This window comes from Eptesicus fuscus, chromosome 2 (assembly GCF_027574615.1).
Source record: "Eptesicus fuscus isolate TK198812 chromosome 2, DD_ASM_mEF_20220401, whole genome shotgun sequence".
NCBI lineage: Eukaryota > Metazoa > Chordata > Mammalia > Chiroptera > Vespertilionidae > Eptesicus > Eptesicus fuscus.
Window position 1 is genome coordinate 30,636,455 of NC_072474.1, and position 19,673 is coordinate 30,656,127.

At 39.4% G+C, this 19,673-nt stretch overlaps 1 protein-coding gene across 1 annotated transcript in view; it reads left to right on the forward strand.

Moving 5' to 3' along the window:
- Positions 1-19,673, forward strand: part of TAF3 (TATA-box binding protein associated factor 3) — a 199,710-nt gene that overhangs the window by 166,129 nt on the left and 13,908 nt on the right. Inside the window, exon 4 of the mRNA XM_008155374.3 lies at positions 1,299-1,381. Within this exon, the coding sequence (XP_008153596.2) occupies positions 1,299-1,381 (83 nt within the window). The remainder of the gene's footprint in view (positions 1-1,298; positions 1,382-19,673) is intronic.

Sequence of the window (19,673 nt, forward strand, 5' to 3'; positions counted from 1 at the left end):
ATATATAATCAGTGATTTGCAATTAGTTGTCACAGTGTGTATAGTAATACCCAAGATCAGGGATATTAAACACCTGGCAGTGCCTAGGACAGTTTTAGTCAAAGAACTATCCAACCAAAAATGGCAATAGAGCCCTATTGAAAGATTTTGATATAATTACTTGGAACTGCAGAGCTATTGTCCAGTTTGTATATTCAAAGTATTTATTACACCATAGGACCATCAAACCAAAAATTGTGAAGAACCCTTTTAACATCATATTTAATTTGTATACATATTACCTTTCTATTAGTGAGAAAGAATAGTTTCAAAACTTGTGAGATCTTTTAACTTCTTCAGCAGTTGCCTTCACCAAAAATCTTTTGTAAAAATACGTTTTTTTATTTTACAGTATTTCAGGTCTTTGTACTACTGGCCAAAAAATTGAATGGTTTAATGCTCTAAATTACACTTGGTGTTTCAGATTTCCTATATGATAATACAAACTTAAGATGAGTTTAATGTTTTTGAAGTCCCATAGACAAATGACTTTTATCTTACCGTGGCAAAATCATTGTTTGTTTTTTCTATTCTTGGTAGGCCTGGAGACTACTTACATGCTCTACCAAATGGTTTGGATAACAAGTTTTGTTTAAATAATTCTAACAGTGTAATCCAAGAAATGAACTAAAACTAAGAAAATACAGAGTTAACTGCCACATTTACCTAAAGCGATTAAAGTTTGTAGAATTTCTCATGATGCCAGGTAGCCTTTAGTTGTTGAGAAACTAAAACACTGAATAGCCCAGATTATCTCTGTATCTGGCATGTTAGCCACATTTAAGGCTTACACCTGCTTGTCAAGTTTGTGGAGATGGGGAAGTAGGAGAAGAGGTAGGAGGTACTTCTGTTGGGGGGGAAATAACACACACACACACACACACACACACACACACACACACACACATACATACAATACATACACTAGAGGCCCAGTGCACGAAATTCATGCACTCAGGTGTTGGGGGGGTGGTCCCTCAGCCCAGCCTGAGCCCTCTTGCAGTCTGGGATCTCTTGGACATTCTTAGTGCTGCCACGGAGGCGGGAGAGGGTCCCGCCACCGCCGCTGCGCTCACCAGCCTGTGCTGTTCAGCTGTGAGCCTGGCTCAGGGCCTCTGGCTGAGCAGTGCTCCCCCTGTGGGAGCCCACTGCTCCCTGGTGGTCAGTGCGCATCATAGTGACTGGTCGTTCAGCTGTTCGATCAATTTACATATTAGCCTTTTATTATATATTAACACTTAATGTCCTAACTTCAACAGATAAAAGTGGAGCCAGTTGTCCCAGCCCCAAGTCCAGTCATCCCCAGATTGACTCTCCGAGTTGGTGCTGGCCAAGACAAGATGTAAGTAAAAACGTTTTGAATTAGAGTGAAATAATATCAGCTGAATCTTCTCTACTCTTTCCTAGTGGATTTAGAACTCTGCAAACCTTTTCCAAGTATGAACATGTGGGGTCAAGCTTTATTTTGAGATTCTTCATTTTCAAATTTTTATTGCTGTCTTCCTCAGAGTAAATGCATATTGTTTTATTTAACATATAGGATCCTTTTGTTTTTCTTGTTCTTTTTTTTTTTCTTTTTTAAAGACTAACACATGACATTGATTCTACCTAGTTTTAAAGGTTCTGGTTATCTGAAAAGTAAGTAACTGTGTATTGAATAGACTAACCACCATGTTACACTCAGGAGGATGTAATGTTACACCTTCTCAAGTATATATTCTCTATCACTATAACAAAGAACGAGATTCCCTGCTTGCTCAGATGGCACATGGCTTTATTCTGTGCCTATAAAACAAAGATACTGCCAAAAGCCTGTTGAAACAGTATATAGTAGTAACAACTGCTGCTTTTTTTTTTTTTAAGAGAACTGGAAATGTAACCCCCATGTGTGCTGTTTATTTGTCTTAATTTTCACAGAATCATCATATCAACCCACCCTTTTTTAAAGTAAATTAGTTGTCTATTTTTCTTTCATTCATTTTGGTGTATGAATTAAGGCCTATATGATGATAAGGTGATAAAACATTGATTTTTATTTTTTGTAAATCATGTTGAAATCATTCATTTTATTCTAGAATCATATATCATTTAAATGAATTTCACAAGCTAAATGTACAAGTTTACTAAGCCTGAAAATGAATTCATTTACATTGCAAATAATCAAATACTGTGTAGAAGATAGGCTTACAAGGCATTTCATTTTTACTCAGTATTAGCATAAAAATGAAAGTAGAATTTATGAGTTTGTTTAGTGGGTAGAATAGACAAAAGAAAATATGTCTTGTGTTCTCAGTGGTTCATCCCATCATAAAGTTTGTGTTTATTTTATGCTGTTGCTTTTGTTAATTCCATATGTAATGTATTGAAAAAAGTTCAGTATCATGATGATGAATGGTAACATGGTCTTCTAGGACCATGGTCTTCTGAAGATTCAAGAAAGAAAATCCAGATAGTTCATTCTTTTCTTTACTAAATTATCTGTGTGATTTCCACATTCCTCTTTATGGTTGTGTCAGTAGAAATCTAGACAGTGGATGGTATTATTGCTGACAAGCTTATAGACAATGTAAGAAAAATACTGTAGATTCAGTTCTTTTTAACCAGCCACTGGTATACCTAATGCTCTCAATCTTACCTACAAAAATTTAAATAAACTTATTCCTATCCCTCAACCAGTAGAGGACAGATGGCTGATTAGCAAGGAGACCCAACCAAAGTAACTTGCTCATACTGTCTTCTTGAAATTCTGTATTTGGGCTCATTTCTTTTGGGGAAAGATATTATTATTATTTCTCTCCTACCAGTTCATATTTATGCCTGTTTTCTCAGTAACTCACCATTACTTAATCTTTACTTCCACATGAAAGTTTGGCTTGTGCATTCCCTTTGGAGAAAGAAGGTTTGTAAAAAAGCATTGATGATAATAATTGTCTCATCCATCCTTTTTGACTATTTTTCTCTTCTCAGTAAATCACTCATAATGTCTAAGATATTGGAAGACATGAGAAATAAGATCCTGTTTCCAATGTTAGAGAAATTATAATACTAAAAGTGAAAGTATAACAATATCTAACATATGAACTTTCAGACATTTAGGTAAATAAAACCCCTATGTTATATGAATATAATCATTTAACCAAAGTCTGACTCATGTACTTATAATGAACAAAAGAATATATTAAGTGAAATATATTATATTTTAAATTAAAATAATACAGGAAAAAGAGGCACAAGTCACATAGTAATAGGATGTTATGTAACTTAATCAGCAGATTTGTTGTTTTGTTTTGTTTTGTTTTGTTTTTTTAATCTAAATCATGGGTCAGCAAACTATGGCTCATGAGCCGAATTCATTTCACTGCCTGTTTTTGTATGATTAGCAAGCTAAGAATAGTTGAAAAAATTAAAAGAATAATATTTTATGACACATGAAAATTATATGAAATTAAAAGTAATTTCTTATTGTTGTAGCATGAGGATACATGGGTTATTCCATGGCAGTAATAATGGAAAATAGGCAGTAGATTCACATAAATGTGCCTTTACTTACTCAGTTTGTATGCACTTGATAGATACTCTATTGAAGTGAAATTAATGAGCAGACTGGGGTTCAAAAAGGGGGGTTTGAATAGTCAGGAGGGGTTGTTTATTGCTGAAAAATAGGCAGGGATTTGAAATTATAGGAAAAAGAAAAAGCTTTACAGGTTTCAAATTATACCCTCTCATTGAAAGATCTTTAAGACAATATTTAGTTTCTAAATCTTCTTAAATAAAGCAGTTAGATCTTCTGCAATTGATCCAGGAAAGTACTTTGAGGTTCGATTATTTCCTGTATTCTTCATTGTTGTTTCTTGAAGCAAGTGGGTCCCTTATTTTTACCTTGAGCTAACATGCCTGGAAACTCTATTATAAAGGATCTGTGATGAGTCCAGTACCTCATCCTGGTGGTGTTAAAATTCAAGATGACTTTGTAAGGACCTCAAATTCCTTTGACATGTCCCCCAGTATCCAGAGTTCCCCTTAGTCTGGGTTGAAGATGAAACTAAAATACTAATCCTGAAATCACAATCTCAACACCTATAAAGTTTGTTAGAGAAGTATGAATGGGAAGGAACAACACATTCAAATTGCTAAAATATCTGAGTCTGGTCTCTAATCAAGTAGATTTCAGTTTGCTAAGGAAGAGCTGCCTGGGATTATATTGATCAGAATTCTGAAGTCCCAGTTGGACTCTGTGACAGAGTACAGTGAGTCTCCAGTCCACTGTTATGGTTGGGGAGAGTGGCAACACAGTTACCATGTTATTTGTCATCCCAGTCTTCTCATTTTATTGATTTAGTTATTTTGATCAAGTGTAGAAAAAGTGGACTAACAGCATTCATTAATTCATTTCTGTGAAGAAAATAGAGCAAAGTAAAGTGATGGAGTATCTTAGGGGCAGGATCTATTCAGATAGGCTTGTCAACACTTGGCAGAACAGAACTCTTCTAAGTTGAATGTGGGGCTATATTATAAAAGCTCAAAATTCTGTTAGAGGAGCTTTTCATTTTAAAAAGATAAATTTAAATATTGGTAAAGTATAAACATTTTGGGGTGAATAGTAGCAATTAGGGCATTAAGCATTCTTCCCCCCTCACATTTCTCAGATGTCTCTTTAATCTGTCCTCTTGCTGGTGCTGGAGGAAGCTTTCTTTGTCCATGTACTCCTTCCCTTTTCTCCTTGGGCAGAGTGGCTTTTGCCAGGGATGTTAGACTGGTGAGCTGGTCCTTCTGCTCTCAGGACATTGCTGTGCTTATTCCATGACCTCACCAGAGAAAGGGTGATTAACTGGGACACTGCAAACATGCAATAATGCTCGGTCATTTCTCCAATTAATATATAATAGTATATTTGATCAAGTGACATGGAATCATTAATGATGCCTTTTTGAGAACAATATTATTATCCAAGGTTCAAAAAGTGTCATTAGGACTCTGCTCACTTTCTTTTTCTCTATCCTGCCTCTGTGTGGTGGCAAAGATGGTCCAAGTCACTTGAGGATGATATGGTTCTTAGTGCTCAGTATCCCCAGTGGCCCCCCTCTTGCGCAGAATCCATTCTCGGTCCCCATCAAAGACTCCAGCTGGCCAGCCTGGTTTATCAGCCCCTCTGATAGGGCAGACAGCCTGTCAAAAGAAGAGATGGTGGATTCCAGAAGGAAAGGAGGACTCACACCACATTAAGGGATGAGAGGCAGGCAAAAACAACTGCTTTTTTAAAAATTGTACTTTATTTTCTTTTGGGAAAATGCAGATTTCATATTTTTATGAAAGCGTGCTAGAGAAGCAGAGCAAAGAAACTAGTTGGTTTAAAAGGAACGATCCTTAGAAGTAAAGTTAAGGAACATTTCAGAGCATTATCTTGTCACAAAAGGAAGGCCTTTCACTTTTCTATTTTTAATTTGTTTTCTTTTCAATAAAACTGCTTTTGATTCAAGAGGGGAAAAAAAGATTGAAAAGTGTTACTAGCTTTGTTTTGCCCTGGTTGACTTGCCACTGATACTGAAACACTTCATAGGTATTTTTTCTATGTTAGAAGCTAAATAACAAAAATATGACCAAAAAATCTTAAGAATGACTATATTTAAAATTTATGGCTATTTTTAATGGTAGTGAAAGATAATAACATTAAAATGAAATTTCCTAGCAGCTGAACAACTGGAGTACAAGTTGTGGATTGTATCCACTATTCTTACAACTTCATTGCACTTATAAATTTAACAGATCCAAACCTATATGTCTCAGTTATAATTCCAAGAGGAAGCAGATATTAAAAATGTTCTTATTCAATTCTTCAGCCCTTTTCTGATTATTATAGACAAGGAAGTGTTGACCTTCTTATCTTACTCTCTCATTTTTATTGACCTAAAATTATGATGAAATCTCCAAGTATAATTTCTTCTCTTGGCACATCGTTGTTTGTTCATTAACAAAAAGATGCAGTGTGTTTAAGAGAAAAAATAGTATACTGTCAGAAGAACTGTCTTTAAGTTTTGGGAAATGCTTTTACTACATAGTAAAACAAGTGGGAAGATTATAATCAAAGCATTTCCATCTTACTTGTAAACAATTACTGCAGTTCTTACACGGATGCCACATTAGAAGACTTGGGAAAATTTACTGGATTCCATTCTAATGCAATTAGAGCTAATTTTGTTCTTTAAATGAATAAAAGGTCAGCTAGTAAATCTAGCTTATCTTGAGTCCAGACTTCAATAAATTGTTTTATTTAATTTGTTGTAAAAGATCTTATCCTTAATGGGTCTAGGTCTTATTAGTTCACTTAGGTTTTAAAATATTTATGACCACCTTTTTAGATATGATTTGAATGATAGTTGGAAAGTTTCTCTCTGCAGTGTTATCAAGGCCCAAGATCACTAATTGAGTGAATATAGGAAGGTACTTAAGATTTGTTATCTAGAAAAGCTGACCCTGAACTTCCAGAATTTAAATATTCTTTAACCTGTGATAGGCAGAGATAATTTAACTATATCATGGTAACCTTTTGGATATTTTCTCACCATAATTTTCCCTAAAGATCAAACTACTCACACTTCTAGTGTTTAAAAAGAATAAGTACCTACTGGAAACACTTAGGCACTCTTATTATTACTGACAACCACATGGAAATTTTAAATTCTTTGCCTTTTATTATTTCCTGTCATTTTATGGGGCTATAGTAATATTAAAATACATAAACACTTTGGAGACATAGTGTAATGTTTCTTCTTCTCTGTTCCCACTCTTGCCTTTGTAGCTTATAAAATGGATATTCATATCACTGCAGGACCTCTGTGATTTAGAGTATTGCAGCTTTAAAAAATGTGGTTGCCAAAGGCTCAACACATGGGTTGAAGCATATGTCACCATGAGCTACTGACTAGGCGTGTGACCCCTGTCTGTTTGGATTTACTCTTTGGAGTTCCAAAACTATGTCTGTCCTCATAGCTTGTCCTCCAGGCTCCAAGAAGAAGCACAGTGTCCCTCCTTATTTTCAGGATCAGCTCCCCCTCTTGTGCCTTCCTTCATCCTCACCTTTACCACATCTCCTTCCTCCCTCCCTGCCCATGAAAAGAAGGTTATTTAACTTCTCGTTCTGACTTCTCAAAACTTATTGTTCATATGTACTTCCAGTTGTTATTCTTAAACTCACTGCATTCTAGCTTCTGTGCTGGAAACTTTTCTGAAGCTTCTCAGTAAGATCCTGAAATGCACCGAGCGACCATGCTGCAGCCCTGGTGATGGTCATCCTCTGCTGTACTGGACATGTTGTTTACCCCAGGCCCTTTTTGAAATTTTCTATTTCATTTTCATTGATACTACACTCGAGGGATTCTCTCTTATCATTACTTTTGTTTTTCTTTTAAGGATTTCTTTTCCTTTCTCTTCTTACCGTCAGCCCACTACTCTGTTCTTTCTGTGTGAATATTCTCATTCACTCTTTTGATTTCAAAATTATGAATTGATAATTACCAAATCTTTATTTCCAGCTTACAGATCTCCTCTCAGATGCAGAATAGTCTGCCCAGTTATCTACTAGAAAGTTCTGACTAGATGGACTAGGGGTACCTCAAACAGCATTTCTATAACTGAACACACCATTATTTCTCCAACCTTATTCTACTTCTTGTGTTTATTATCTTAATGATGAGACCAGAACCTCCATTTTCAATAAATGTTAGTTATATGTTTTCTTCTTGTTAATGCTGACTGTGTTTTATCATCCTAAATCATTCTGGATAAGATGCATATTACAAACGTTTTTAAAAAATACTTGATTATGGCCCAACTGGCATAGCTCGTTGGTTGAGCGTCCAATTATGAACCAGGAGGTCACGGTTCTATTCCCTGTCAGGGCACATGCCTGGGTTGCAGGCTCGATACCAGTGTGGGGAGTGCAGGAGGCAGCCAATCAATGATTCTCTGTCGTCATTGATGTTTCTATCTCTCCTTCCCTCTCTCTTCCTCCCTGAAATATATATATATATTATTTATTATATATATATTTTTTTTTTTTTTTTGAAATATATATTTGATTATGGTCTGTCCAGTGTGGCTCAGTGGTTGAACATCGACGTATGAACCAGGAGATAACGGCTTGATTCCCAGTCAGGGCACATGCCCAGGTTGTGGGCTCAGTCCCCAGTAGAGGGAGTGCAGGAGGCAGCCTATTAATGATTCTCTCTTATCATTGATCTTTCTATCTATCTCTCCATCTCCCTTCCTCTCTGAAATCAGTAAAATATTTTTAAAATACTTGATTATGAAAATTCAAAACATAAAACAATAAATTAATAAATTTTCACTACCTTATAGATTTAACACCTGAAGATTTAATTTTGCCATACTTGCTTGACCTAATCTTTTTTCTTCTATTTTTCGGAGTAGGGCATTTCCAAGTAAATTCAGCCTAATGTCATTTTACCTCTGTATACTTTAATATGCAGCTCTAAAAATATGGTAATTTTCTTGTATAATCACAGTGCCACTATCTACATTAAATATATGAACATATTTTCTATCTCATACCCAGTCCATATTAAGATTTCTCCATTTGTCTCAGTAAGATCTTATGCCCGCTGGTTTGTTTGAATCAGAGTTCAAATACTTATGTCTCTTAGTGCCTTTTTAAAAATAGGTTTTTTAATTGATTTTAGAGAAAGAGGAAGGGAGAGGGAGAGAGAGAAACATTGATTGGTTGCCAAACTGCAGTATACAAAGTTGGTGGAGTTGATGCCATATTTACCTCCTGTGGTGATTGTTGAGTTTTGATTTTGGAAAGATCTCTCTCTCCCTCCCCCTCTCTATCCTCTACTTCTTTCCCTTATTCTTTTTAATGTCCAGTTTGTCCCCTCTTGGCCAATGGGAACTCCTTCCTGTTGTCTTCTGGATTTTAACACATTCCCATTCATCTTTGATAACTTTCTTACTTTCTGGTATAAATATTCCCAGTTTATCTTATTTATTCTCTGCCACAGACCTGGAATTAATAATTCCTTCAAGGAAACTTGGTTCCTTTTTGTAAAGAAGGGTTTTTAGGAATCACAGTCTGGTTCTGGAGGGTCCCATTGCTACTGGGAAGTCATTGCTAGGGCTTTACAATGGCCAGAACTAGGAAATAGTTATTTTTGTAAAGAAACGAATTATGAGTTTATACTCATATTTCCCATTGATAAAACTATTGAATGAAGTTAAAGATTAGATTTTTCTCAATCTGTTTATTCATAAAATAAACCCACTGTGCATGTCTGACTAAAATGCTGTCCTCCTAATGTCACCTGAAATGACTTTTTTTTTCAGTGTAGCTGTGTCACTAGCATGATATACCTTGAGTTTCATTCATTTCCATTTATTTTCAACTTGCAGTTAATTTTAGAAATTTAATTTTCTGAATATGTAAAACTGGACTCCAAAGTTGAAAAGAGTATAGTATAAGTCTTACTTCCATCCCTGTCTCTCTATCTTTACACTTCTTTCCCTGAAGGTTACCATTTTTGTTTCTTTTTTTATTCTAGTATATCTTCCTGTAAACATAAGGAAATGTGCATCATTTATTATTTACCTGAGTATTAATGCTCTTTTAGAATATTGTACAAATTTTGAACATTAGACAATAGAAGTGTAGTCATTTGGGTTGGAGTCCTTTGGAAATGAAGATTCAACAAAGGCTATATTTTCCTGTACTTCATGCAATTTGTTCTGTTTTTTTAAATAGGTCCTCCTGAATTAAGACATAAAATGTTTTTACTTGATATGTACTTGACTATGTGACAAGATAAAATATTTTGTGAAAATGATGTAAATATTCAAGAGGCAAGCCATGTGACTTAAGTAATTAAATCCATTTACTGGTACAGCTGTATTGTAATGAATGCCAAAAGTTGAGCTATAAGGATCAAGAATGAGAAGTACTTATTGATTTGAAGAATCAACATACAACTGATTCTCATAATTGTCTTTGGGTATTTGTTCCTTTTAATCAAATGTGAAATATGGAAATGACTGTTACAATTTGGTATTTTAAGTACTGATAACTGTAAAATATATTTCTCCTAAATTCTGAATATTTATTTTTATACCTGAGATAAATACTTGGTATATCTTCTGTTTCGACATAACAAATAACCCTTAACTTCTTAAAGCAATAAACTTTTATTACTTCTTGTTTCCTGTGGTTTAGAAATTTGGTTGACTAGTCAAGCTGCTGCCCAGGGTTAGTTTTTAAAAGTCCAGGGCTGAAGAATGAGCTGTGAGCTCACACACATGGCTGTTGGCAGGAGGCCTCAGTTCCTCACTGGCTGTTGACAGGAGGCCCCAATTGCTGGTCATAGTGGCCTCTTCCTAAGGCAGCTTTGATGTCCTCATGATGTAGCAGCTGGCTTCCCCCAAAGCCAGTGACCTTAACGACAGCACTGCCTCTTATGACCTCACGTGGATGTCCAAACTCCTGTTTTCATGGTATCCTGTTAGTCATATAAGTCAGCCTACCCATTCTGTGAGAGGACTACACCAGTGTGGGAAGCCTGGAAGGCGGGACCACCAGAAGCTAACTACTACATTTGGGCTTAGTATTTCTGAGACTTTTAAAGTGAAAGTAAGAAAGCTGGCCCAACTATGCGATTTTAGGGTAATATTATATAGTGAAATCTTAGAGATCTTGTTTTGTTTGTGGTAAGAAGGAGTTAGTTTAAAATACATCATAGGACTCTGTTTTATATGGTATTTCATTTTGTTTTGTTTTTGTTTTGTTTTTAATCCTTATCCGAGGATATTTTTCCATTGATTTTTAGGGAGAGTGGAAGGGATGGGGAGAGACAGAGACAGAGAGAGAAGCATTGATGCAAGAGAGACAAATCAATTGGTTGCCTCCTGCACTCACCCTGACTTGGGCTGGGGATCAAGCCTGCAACTGAGGTATATGCCCTTGACTGGAATCGAACTGGGACCCTTCAGTCCACAGGCCAATGCACTATCCACTGAGCCAAACCCACTAAGGCTATATGGTATTTCAAAGGTGCAAGCTATTTCTGAAGTTGATTAAAATTTTAAATCAGAAGAAGAAAAGTGAGTTGTGAATTAAGGTACATTTTTTTTATCAGTATTGTTTGTTTTTTGTTTTTTTTTTTCTCCCAAACACTGAAGAACTTCCCCCATCAGAAGTTTATTAAAATTCATGGAGGTGATTACAGGTTTTTAGCTATGGCATCATTTGTTGCCATTGAAAAATAGCTGTTCACCTTTAAGGATAAATAAGTAAACCATTGTGAGGGAACTTTTGAACTTTGTGTGCAGTTTAGTAGTCAGTTATTAGACTCTGATGATTTAGATTACTGGCTTCATAGTGTTTGCACACAATAGCTGGATAATGAGGAGCATTAAACTCCCTGTGCAGACATATCCACATTGTGTTTGCCTCTAACCTCGGAGGCTCTGTGTGGCTGGAGAGGTGAAGATTGGCTCTTTATTGACTTGTCACTCTGTGAGTTTGCATTACAGGCCAAGCAGCTCATGACCCATTCTGTTTATTTCACTGTTTTGTGGTGGAGAAACAGGTAAAGAAATCCTGCTGAAAATCCTTCCTTCTGCATGTTTTATGAATAACGCCAGTGTTTATAGCAGTTGGGGAACTCTGATCAAATCCTCCAAAAGATGTAATGTTAGCAGCACGGAGCCATTGTGGAACACAGCTGTGGGCGGTGTTGGTTACTCTGGGAGACTTTCCTTCTTCAACAGAAAGTGCTGGAGGAGAACTTACTATGCAATTAAATAGGAGGGAAAAATTGATACTTCAGGTGGGAAAATATGGACAAGCAAAACACTGTTTAGAAGAATGCAGCAATAAAGCTTGGCAAGAAAGGCCAATAAGGAATCCAAAATTACTTTTAGTTTATCTCATAAGTGATAAGGAATTATATCATCTTATACTGTTTATATATTTTTGTGTAATATTCAAAATTGAGGAGATAAAAATTACTCATAAAATTGTGCACCTACTTACCACAGAAGTAACTTAGCAGCTAAAATAAAAAACTTTTAAATTCTAGTAAATTCTCTCATGAAATTCAAGAGTTGGGTGCTTTAGTGCCTACATGATACCAGTCTAATAATCTCTGGGAAACAGAAAATTAGGACATGTTTTGTCTCATCAACACTGAGTACCCACTTTAATGTTTGGCCTTTTGCTATTCAGAAAATTTGAATGACAAATATACTTTTAAGGAGTAATTTAATGGAATTGGAGAATATTTGGCATTTTGGAAGAATTATTTTTATTATAAGTTATTTTCATCCAAATGTCATTTCTCTAAATTGAAAACTAAGATATATACAAGTAGATATGTCTGGGATTTCAGATTCTGCCCACAAAATGAGTCAATAGTCTGTTTATATCCATTGGCTATTACTAATGCTAAGCTATTCTCAAAGGTACCATTCGCAGGCTTTATAAATGAGGGAGAAATCCAAGAAAAATAGAAAGAAAATGAAAGGGGATTGGAAAAGAGTCAGGTAAGGCAAATAATATTCATTATGTGTCCAATATAGCTTAAAACAATTTAAAAGCATTTCCAGACAACAATTAGGATGAAATCTTCATGACGTTCTTATACCTTGCATTGGTGTGGTAATTGTTCTTGCTCTGGGAATCAATAAATGGATGAGGAATTAGAATCCATGCTAGTAAACAGAAAGCTCAGTGGTCTTGGAACCCATTAAGTAAGTAGTGTGGGAGAAAGGTAGGCAGGAAGGAAAGACTAGGGGAAGGAAAGAATAACCCATTTTGAAACATTTTAAAATAGACAAAAATACTTAAAAGTCAAATATTTTTATACTAGTATAAGCATTCTCTGCAATATTAGACATTAAGCTTATTAAAGTTGATGAATATGTGATCAGACACTGTGTTTAATACTGCAAATAAGCCCTAACTGGTTTGGCTCAGTGGATAGAGTGTCAGCCTGCGGACTGAAGGGTCCCAGGTTAGATTCCAGTCAAGGGCATGTACCTTGGTTGCAGGCACATCCCCAGTAGTGGGTGTGCAGGAGGCAGCTGATTGATGTTTCTCAACGATGTTTCTAACTCTCTATCCCTCTCCCTTCCTCTCTGTAAAAAATCAATAAAATATATATTTTTTAAAAATACTGCAAATAATTCAAAGACCAATAAGATACACACTGTACTTCTAAGAAATGTACTACCTAATGTGGATGATAGTGACAAATATGCACATAATTAGGGTACAGTGCAACCATGGATGTTATATTTCTTTGAAAAGATCCAAGACTCTGAACCAACCTTAATATCTAAAGGCTGTTCAGATTATCATTTCAATTATGTATAAAACTAGCATAGTTTTATTTGGTTCTCCTCACTTGACCCTTTTCTAATTGATCTCTGCTAGTGATGATACACTCAGTTAAGATATACTAATTGAGCAGGTTTTTTATTTAGCTTGGGACTTTTATTCCACAAGTTTACAGCTAGGCTATGATCAACATTTGTCTGGAAGGCTTTAGCCAAGTTGTCTATTTTCCCAGTAATTTGTTAAATTATAACATATGTACATACAGAAAAGTGAACAAATTATAAATGTACAACTCAACCCATTGTTTGAAAATTCCCGCCGAAACCGGTTTGGCTCAGTGGCTAGAGCGTCAGCCTGCGGACTCAAGGGTCCCAGGTTCGATTCCGGTCAAGGGCATGTACCTTGGTTGCGGGCACATCCCCAGTAGGGGGTGTGCAAGAGGCAGCTGATCGATGTTTCTCTCTCATCGATGTTTCTAACTTTCTATCCCTCTCTCTTCCTCTCTGTAAAAAATCAATAAAATATATTTAAAAAAAAAAAAAGAAAATTCCCAACAAACATGTAAGATGTGTGACACTTGTGACAAGTGTTTTTAATTTATTCTTTGGTTGTTGTGGTTAATTATAGATAAACCAAAAGGGAAAAAAACACATATAGAGCCAATTTCTGGGCATTTTTGGTGTATTTTTTTTAACTTTTCTAAGTACATATTCACACATTCTTCTTTGCTTTTGCTTTTTCCTTACAAAATTGGACCCTATTATATATACTGTCCATAACCATTTTGGGATATATATATCCTATCTAATAATAGAGTAATATGCAAATTAACCATCACTCCGTGACAAAATGGCGGCGCCCATAGACACAAGATGGCGGCACCCAGTCTTCTCAGTCCCGCCAGAGACCCCCAGTCCCAAGGAGAGCTGCCAATGAGAGCCGGCAGCGCGGCCCAGGCTGTAGGCTTGGGAGGTGGCTGCACCCCCGCACGATCTGCTACTAGCCTCGGCCCTCGGCCCATGCATCCCTGGCGCGATCTGCTTCCAGCCGCAGCCCTGGCCATCCACCTGGGAGGCTCCCGCACTCCCCCAACCCCCCTCCCGCAATCGGCTTCCAGCCCCAGCCCATGGGCCTGTGAGGCGGCCACGCCCTCTGTCGCTTTCCGCTCCCAGCAGTGACCCAGGTCATTGGCCTCTCGGCTGGGAGGCACCTGCACCCCTCTCAGCACGTTCCATTCCCAGCCATGGCCAGGGCTGTAGGCCTGTCAGCTGGGAAGTGCCCATGCCCCTCTCAGTGCCTTTTGCTTCCAGCCGAGGCCAGGGCTGTGGGCCTGGGAGGCAGCCGCACCTCCCAGGCGCGATCCACTCCCAGCTGTGGCCAGGGCTGTAGGCCTGTCAGCTGGGAAGTGCCCATGCCCCTCTCAGTGCCTTTTGCTTCCAGCCGAGGCCAGGGGCTGTGGGCCTGGGAGGCAGCCGCACCTCCCAGGCGCAATCCACTCCCAGCTGTGGCCAGGGCTGTAGGCCTGTCAGCTGGGAGGCGCCTGTGCCCCTCTCAGCATGTTTTGCTTCCAGCCTTGGTCAGGACTGTGGGCCTGGGAGGCAGCCGCGCCCCTCTCCGCATGCTCCAATTTCAGCTGCCGCCAGGGCCCAGGCTGGTCGCCTGGGAGGTGCCTGCGCCCCTCTCAGCGCGATCCGCTCCCGGATGCGCTCCCAGCTGTGGCCCTGGCCTTAGGCCTGTTGGCTGGGAGATGCCTGCGCCCCTCTCAGCATGTTCCGCTTCCAGCTGTGGCCAGGGCTGTGGGCGCACCTCCCCCGTGCGATCCACTCCCAGCCATGACCCAGGCCGTAGGCCTGTTGACTGGGAGGCGTCTGCGCCCCTCTAGGCACTTTCCGCTTTCAGCCGGCGCCAGCTTCTTCCCAACCTGCAAAACTCCAGCTTGATTCCCCTATAAAGGGAAGAGAATAGGACATGACGTTCCCAAGAAATGGTGACAACAGGTTGCATGTGTGGACTGTGCTGGAGCTGTGTCCACGGCACACTGTGGGAACACTGAGGAAGGAGCAAGCAGATCTGGCTGCAGGGATGGGGAGAGGGCCACAGAGACTTGGCCAACCCTCAAAGGGCCCAGTAGAACTTTCATAGGTAGAGAGGATTGAGATTATTAAGAGGAGAAAGGCATCTTGGAAGGAGTATTTCTAGCAAAGGGAAAAAATGGGCCAAAAGTTTGTGGGAAAATGGATAAGTACAGTGTTAGTAGACCTCTATGTGAAAAAGCCTTCCATCTTGACACCTACATTACTTAACAGACTTGGCTCCAATTGCCTTTGCCATTTCAAAATAATTTTTGGAGGGAAAGATGGACAGTTGATTACATGTCTATTGTTTATAAAAGAAAAGGAAACTTTTAGAAAATATGAAAAAGTGTGAAATCACCTATAAACCTTCTACTTATTCAAATATATGCCCAACAACCACATGATATCACCTTCCCAAGGTCTCATGAAATTCCTATTTAAGGAGTTTATTTTATGACACCTTTATTTTATGACACCTTGGGTTTACATTTTTACTGGTTTGTCAAGACCACAGCAGGTACACTGTACAATATGTTAAATAAAAAAACCCTATCTAATTAAGAGGGAATATGCAGGGGAGGGCATTTGGGGGTGACCGGGCTGTCAGAGGAGGGCAGTTGGGGATGATCAGGCCGGCAGGGGAACAGTTAGGCGTCAATCAGGCTGGCAGGGGAGTGGTTAGGGGCAGTCAGGCAGTCAGGCAAGCATTTGGGAGCCAGCAGTCCCGAATTATGAAAGGGATGTCCGACTGCCTGTTTAGGCCCACAGGGATCGGGCCTAAACAGGCAGTCGGACATCTCCCGAGGGGTCCCAGATTGGAAAGGGAGCAGGTTGGGCTGAGGGACACACCTCCCCCCAGTGCACGAATTTTGTGCACCTGGCCTCTAGTGTGTATATATTTGGGGTGTGTGTGTGTGTGTGTGTGTGTGTGTGTGTGTATTATCTCTTCAAATGACAACATAGTATTTTCTTAATTCTCCTATTTTGGGATATCCTACCTAATAAAATGGTAATATGTAAATTACCATCACTCTGCTACACCCACGATTGGGCCAGCGGGAGGCGCAGGAGGCGGGACTCGGGGTAGCCGGGGTAGCCGATTGGGCTAGCGGGACGCTGAGCTCGCGTTGCCAGCATCTGCGCGAGCTCAGCGTCTGCGCCATGGCTGTGCTGCGGCACAGAAGGGGCCTCTGGGGCAGCGAGCTCACGTCCCGCCGCGGACCATCAAAAGAAGGGGAGCTGGGTGCCTGTCTGCTCCAGCACCAGGCACCCAGCTCCACTGGGATCAAAAGCGAAAGCGTGTAGGGGACCCAACACGTGCATGATTCAATCATGCACTGGGCCTCTAGTTTTAAATAATTATAGTCATTCTAATTTTTTGGGTTTTTGCAGTTGTAAACAATACTACAAATAATGTTCTTTAGCCCTGGCCAGTGTGGCTCTGCTGATTGGAGTGTCTTCCCTTCCATCAAAAGGTTCAATTTCCAGTCAGGGCATATACCTAGGTTGTGAGTTTGATCCTCGGTCAGAGAGTATACAGGAAATCGATCAGTGTTTCTTCTCACATCAATGTTTCTTCTCTCTCTTTCCCTCTCCCTTCCTCTCTCTCTCTAAAAAATCAATTTGAAAAAATCCTCTAGATTAATAAATAAAGTTTTTTACCCCGTATCTTTGCATAGCTATATATTTTCTCAGGATAGATTTCTAGATGGGAAATTGCTGTTAAAACTTGGACATTTTTTAAAATATATTGATTTTTTTTACAGAGAGGAAGGAAGAGGGATAGAGAGTTAGAAAATCGATGAGAGGGAAACATCGATCAGCTGCCTCCTGCACACTCCTTACTGGGAATGTGCCTGCAACCAAGGTACATGCCCCTGACCGGAATCGAACCTGGGACCTTTTGGTCTGCAAGCTGACGCTCTATCCACTGAGCTAAACCGGTTTCGGCAAAACTGGGACATTTTTTTTTTTTATTGATTTTTTTTACAGAGAGGAAGGGAGAGGGATAGAGAGTTAGAAACATCAATCAGCTGCCTCCTGCACATCCCCCACTGGGAATGTGCCTGCAACCAAGGTACATGCCCCTGACCGGAATCGAACCTGGGACCTTTCGGTCCGCAAGCTGACGCTCTATCCACTGAGCTAAACCGGTTTCGGCAAAACTTGGACATTTTTAAAAATATATATTTTATTGATTTTTTTACAGAGAGGAAGGGAGAGTGATAGAGAGTTAGAAAATCGATGAGAGGGAAACATCGATCAGCTGCCTCCTGCACACTCCTTACTGGGTATGTGCCCGCAACCAAGGTACATGCCCTTGACCAGAATCAAACCTGGGACCCTTGAGTCCACAGGCCGATGCTCTATCCACTGAGCTAAACCAGTTAGGGCAAAACTGGACATTTTAAAGGTCTTGGTAATCATTCAGAAATACTGTGCCAACCACTCCTCCCATAACCCCATCTTGGCATGCACTAGGTGTTGTCATACCATGTTCATGTCTTTGATTACCATGAACATTGAACAGTTTTTTTTATTTGTTGGATGTTTGTGGTTTTTTTTATTCTGTATCACCTGTTTGTGTCCTTTACTCGTGTTTTAATAAGAATTAAAGTTATTAGTCTTTTTGTTTTTGATTTGAAAGAAATCCTATATAATAAAACCCTAATATGCAAATTGACCAAACAGCGGAACAACTGGTCACTATGATGCGCCCTGATAACCAGGGGGCAGATGCTTAATGCAGGAGCTTCCCCCCAGAGAGGGAGGCGACCAGCGGCAGCAGCGGTTGGGGGTGGGGACTGGCGACAGTGATCGGGGGGAGGGGGGGGACAGGGCTGGCCAGTGGGCGGTGCAAGGCTGCCAGCCAAGGCGGGTGCCAGCAGGGGCCCCCTGATCACTCCACCTGCCTGTCACCCTGCAGAGGGAGGCAACTGGTGGGGGGGCGGGGCCGGCCAGTGGGTGGCACCAGGCCACCAGCCATGGCCCTGATCGCCGGCCAGGCCTGGGGCCCCTACCCTATATATTGGGAACAATTTCTTAGATTTAAAAATAAAAACCTGGCAAGGCTACTCTAACACTGAAAAAACAGGATGATGCAGTGATGACATGAATGGACTCTGGCTTGCACATTTTGTGGTCAGCCCTGATTCTGACACATAACTGTGTGACAAAGCCAATTACTTAACTGCTCTCTGCTTCAGTTTTTTCACCCATAAGATGGGGAAAATGGTACTACTGCCTCAGAAGGATCATGTTTTGCACCACTTTTTATAATCAGGGCAAAAAAATGTAGCTGCCCATACAACAGCAAGATGCCTTTCACCTGTAAAAAAAGTATGTTCATTGGTGCATGCAGTATCCCGGATTACCAGAGGGATGCCCGACTGCAAGTTTAGGCCCAACATCCCCCAAGGGGTCCCAGATTGTGAGAGGACAGAGGCCAGGCTGAGGAATGCCCGCACCCCCCCCCCCTGCCCCGTGCACGAATTTCTAGTCATTATATAAAAAGGATTGAACTCATTATCATGTGTGTTTTGCATAATTTTCTTCATTTTGCCTTTTCCCTTTTAACTTTGCTTATGATATTTTAAACAATCAAATGATATATGCACAATCAAATCAGTGCTTCCCTTTATGGTTTCTACTTTTGGTGAGAAGCTTAGTATGTTTACTTACTTTTTGGGATATTCTTATGGTTTTGTTTTCTTTTACCAAATCTTTAATCACTCTAGAATTTATGGTTTGTGATATAGCTATAATTTGAGTTTTCATTTTCTCCAATTAATGACACTATCTTACCACTAAGAGCTAATTCTGTCATCATATATTAGAGCACATGAATATCTAAAAATCATTTTAGATAGTAGGTTCAGCTATTACTTACAACATTTTCCACTAGAATACTAACAAATAGTAAAGTTGAAATAAAGTGATAAAAAGAACAAAATTTTTGCAAGTAGCTGTGGAAGTCCTGTCCCATCAATTTGGTGAGTAGGTATAAGACTGAAAATTTTGTTTTTCTCCAGTAACGTCTTCTTGTTTATATCTTAGATATTCAGGCTTACTTCTGCCTTTAGTCAGAGTAGATCACAAACCTGTTTACTGCTTCCTGACCTCCTTTTGTTATTTCCCTTTTCTTTCCTCCTCTCTGCAATCTGTGAGCTCAAACTGAAAATGCCTGGATTTCCCTGAGCTTCTGACCTAAATCTGGA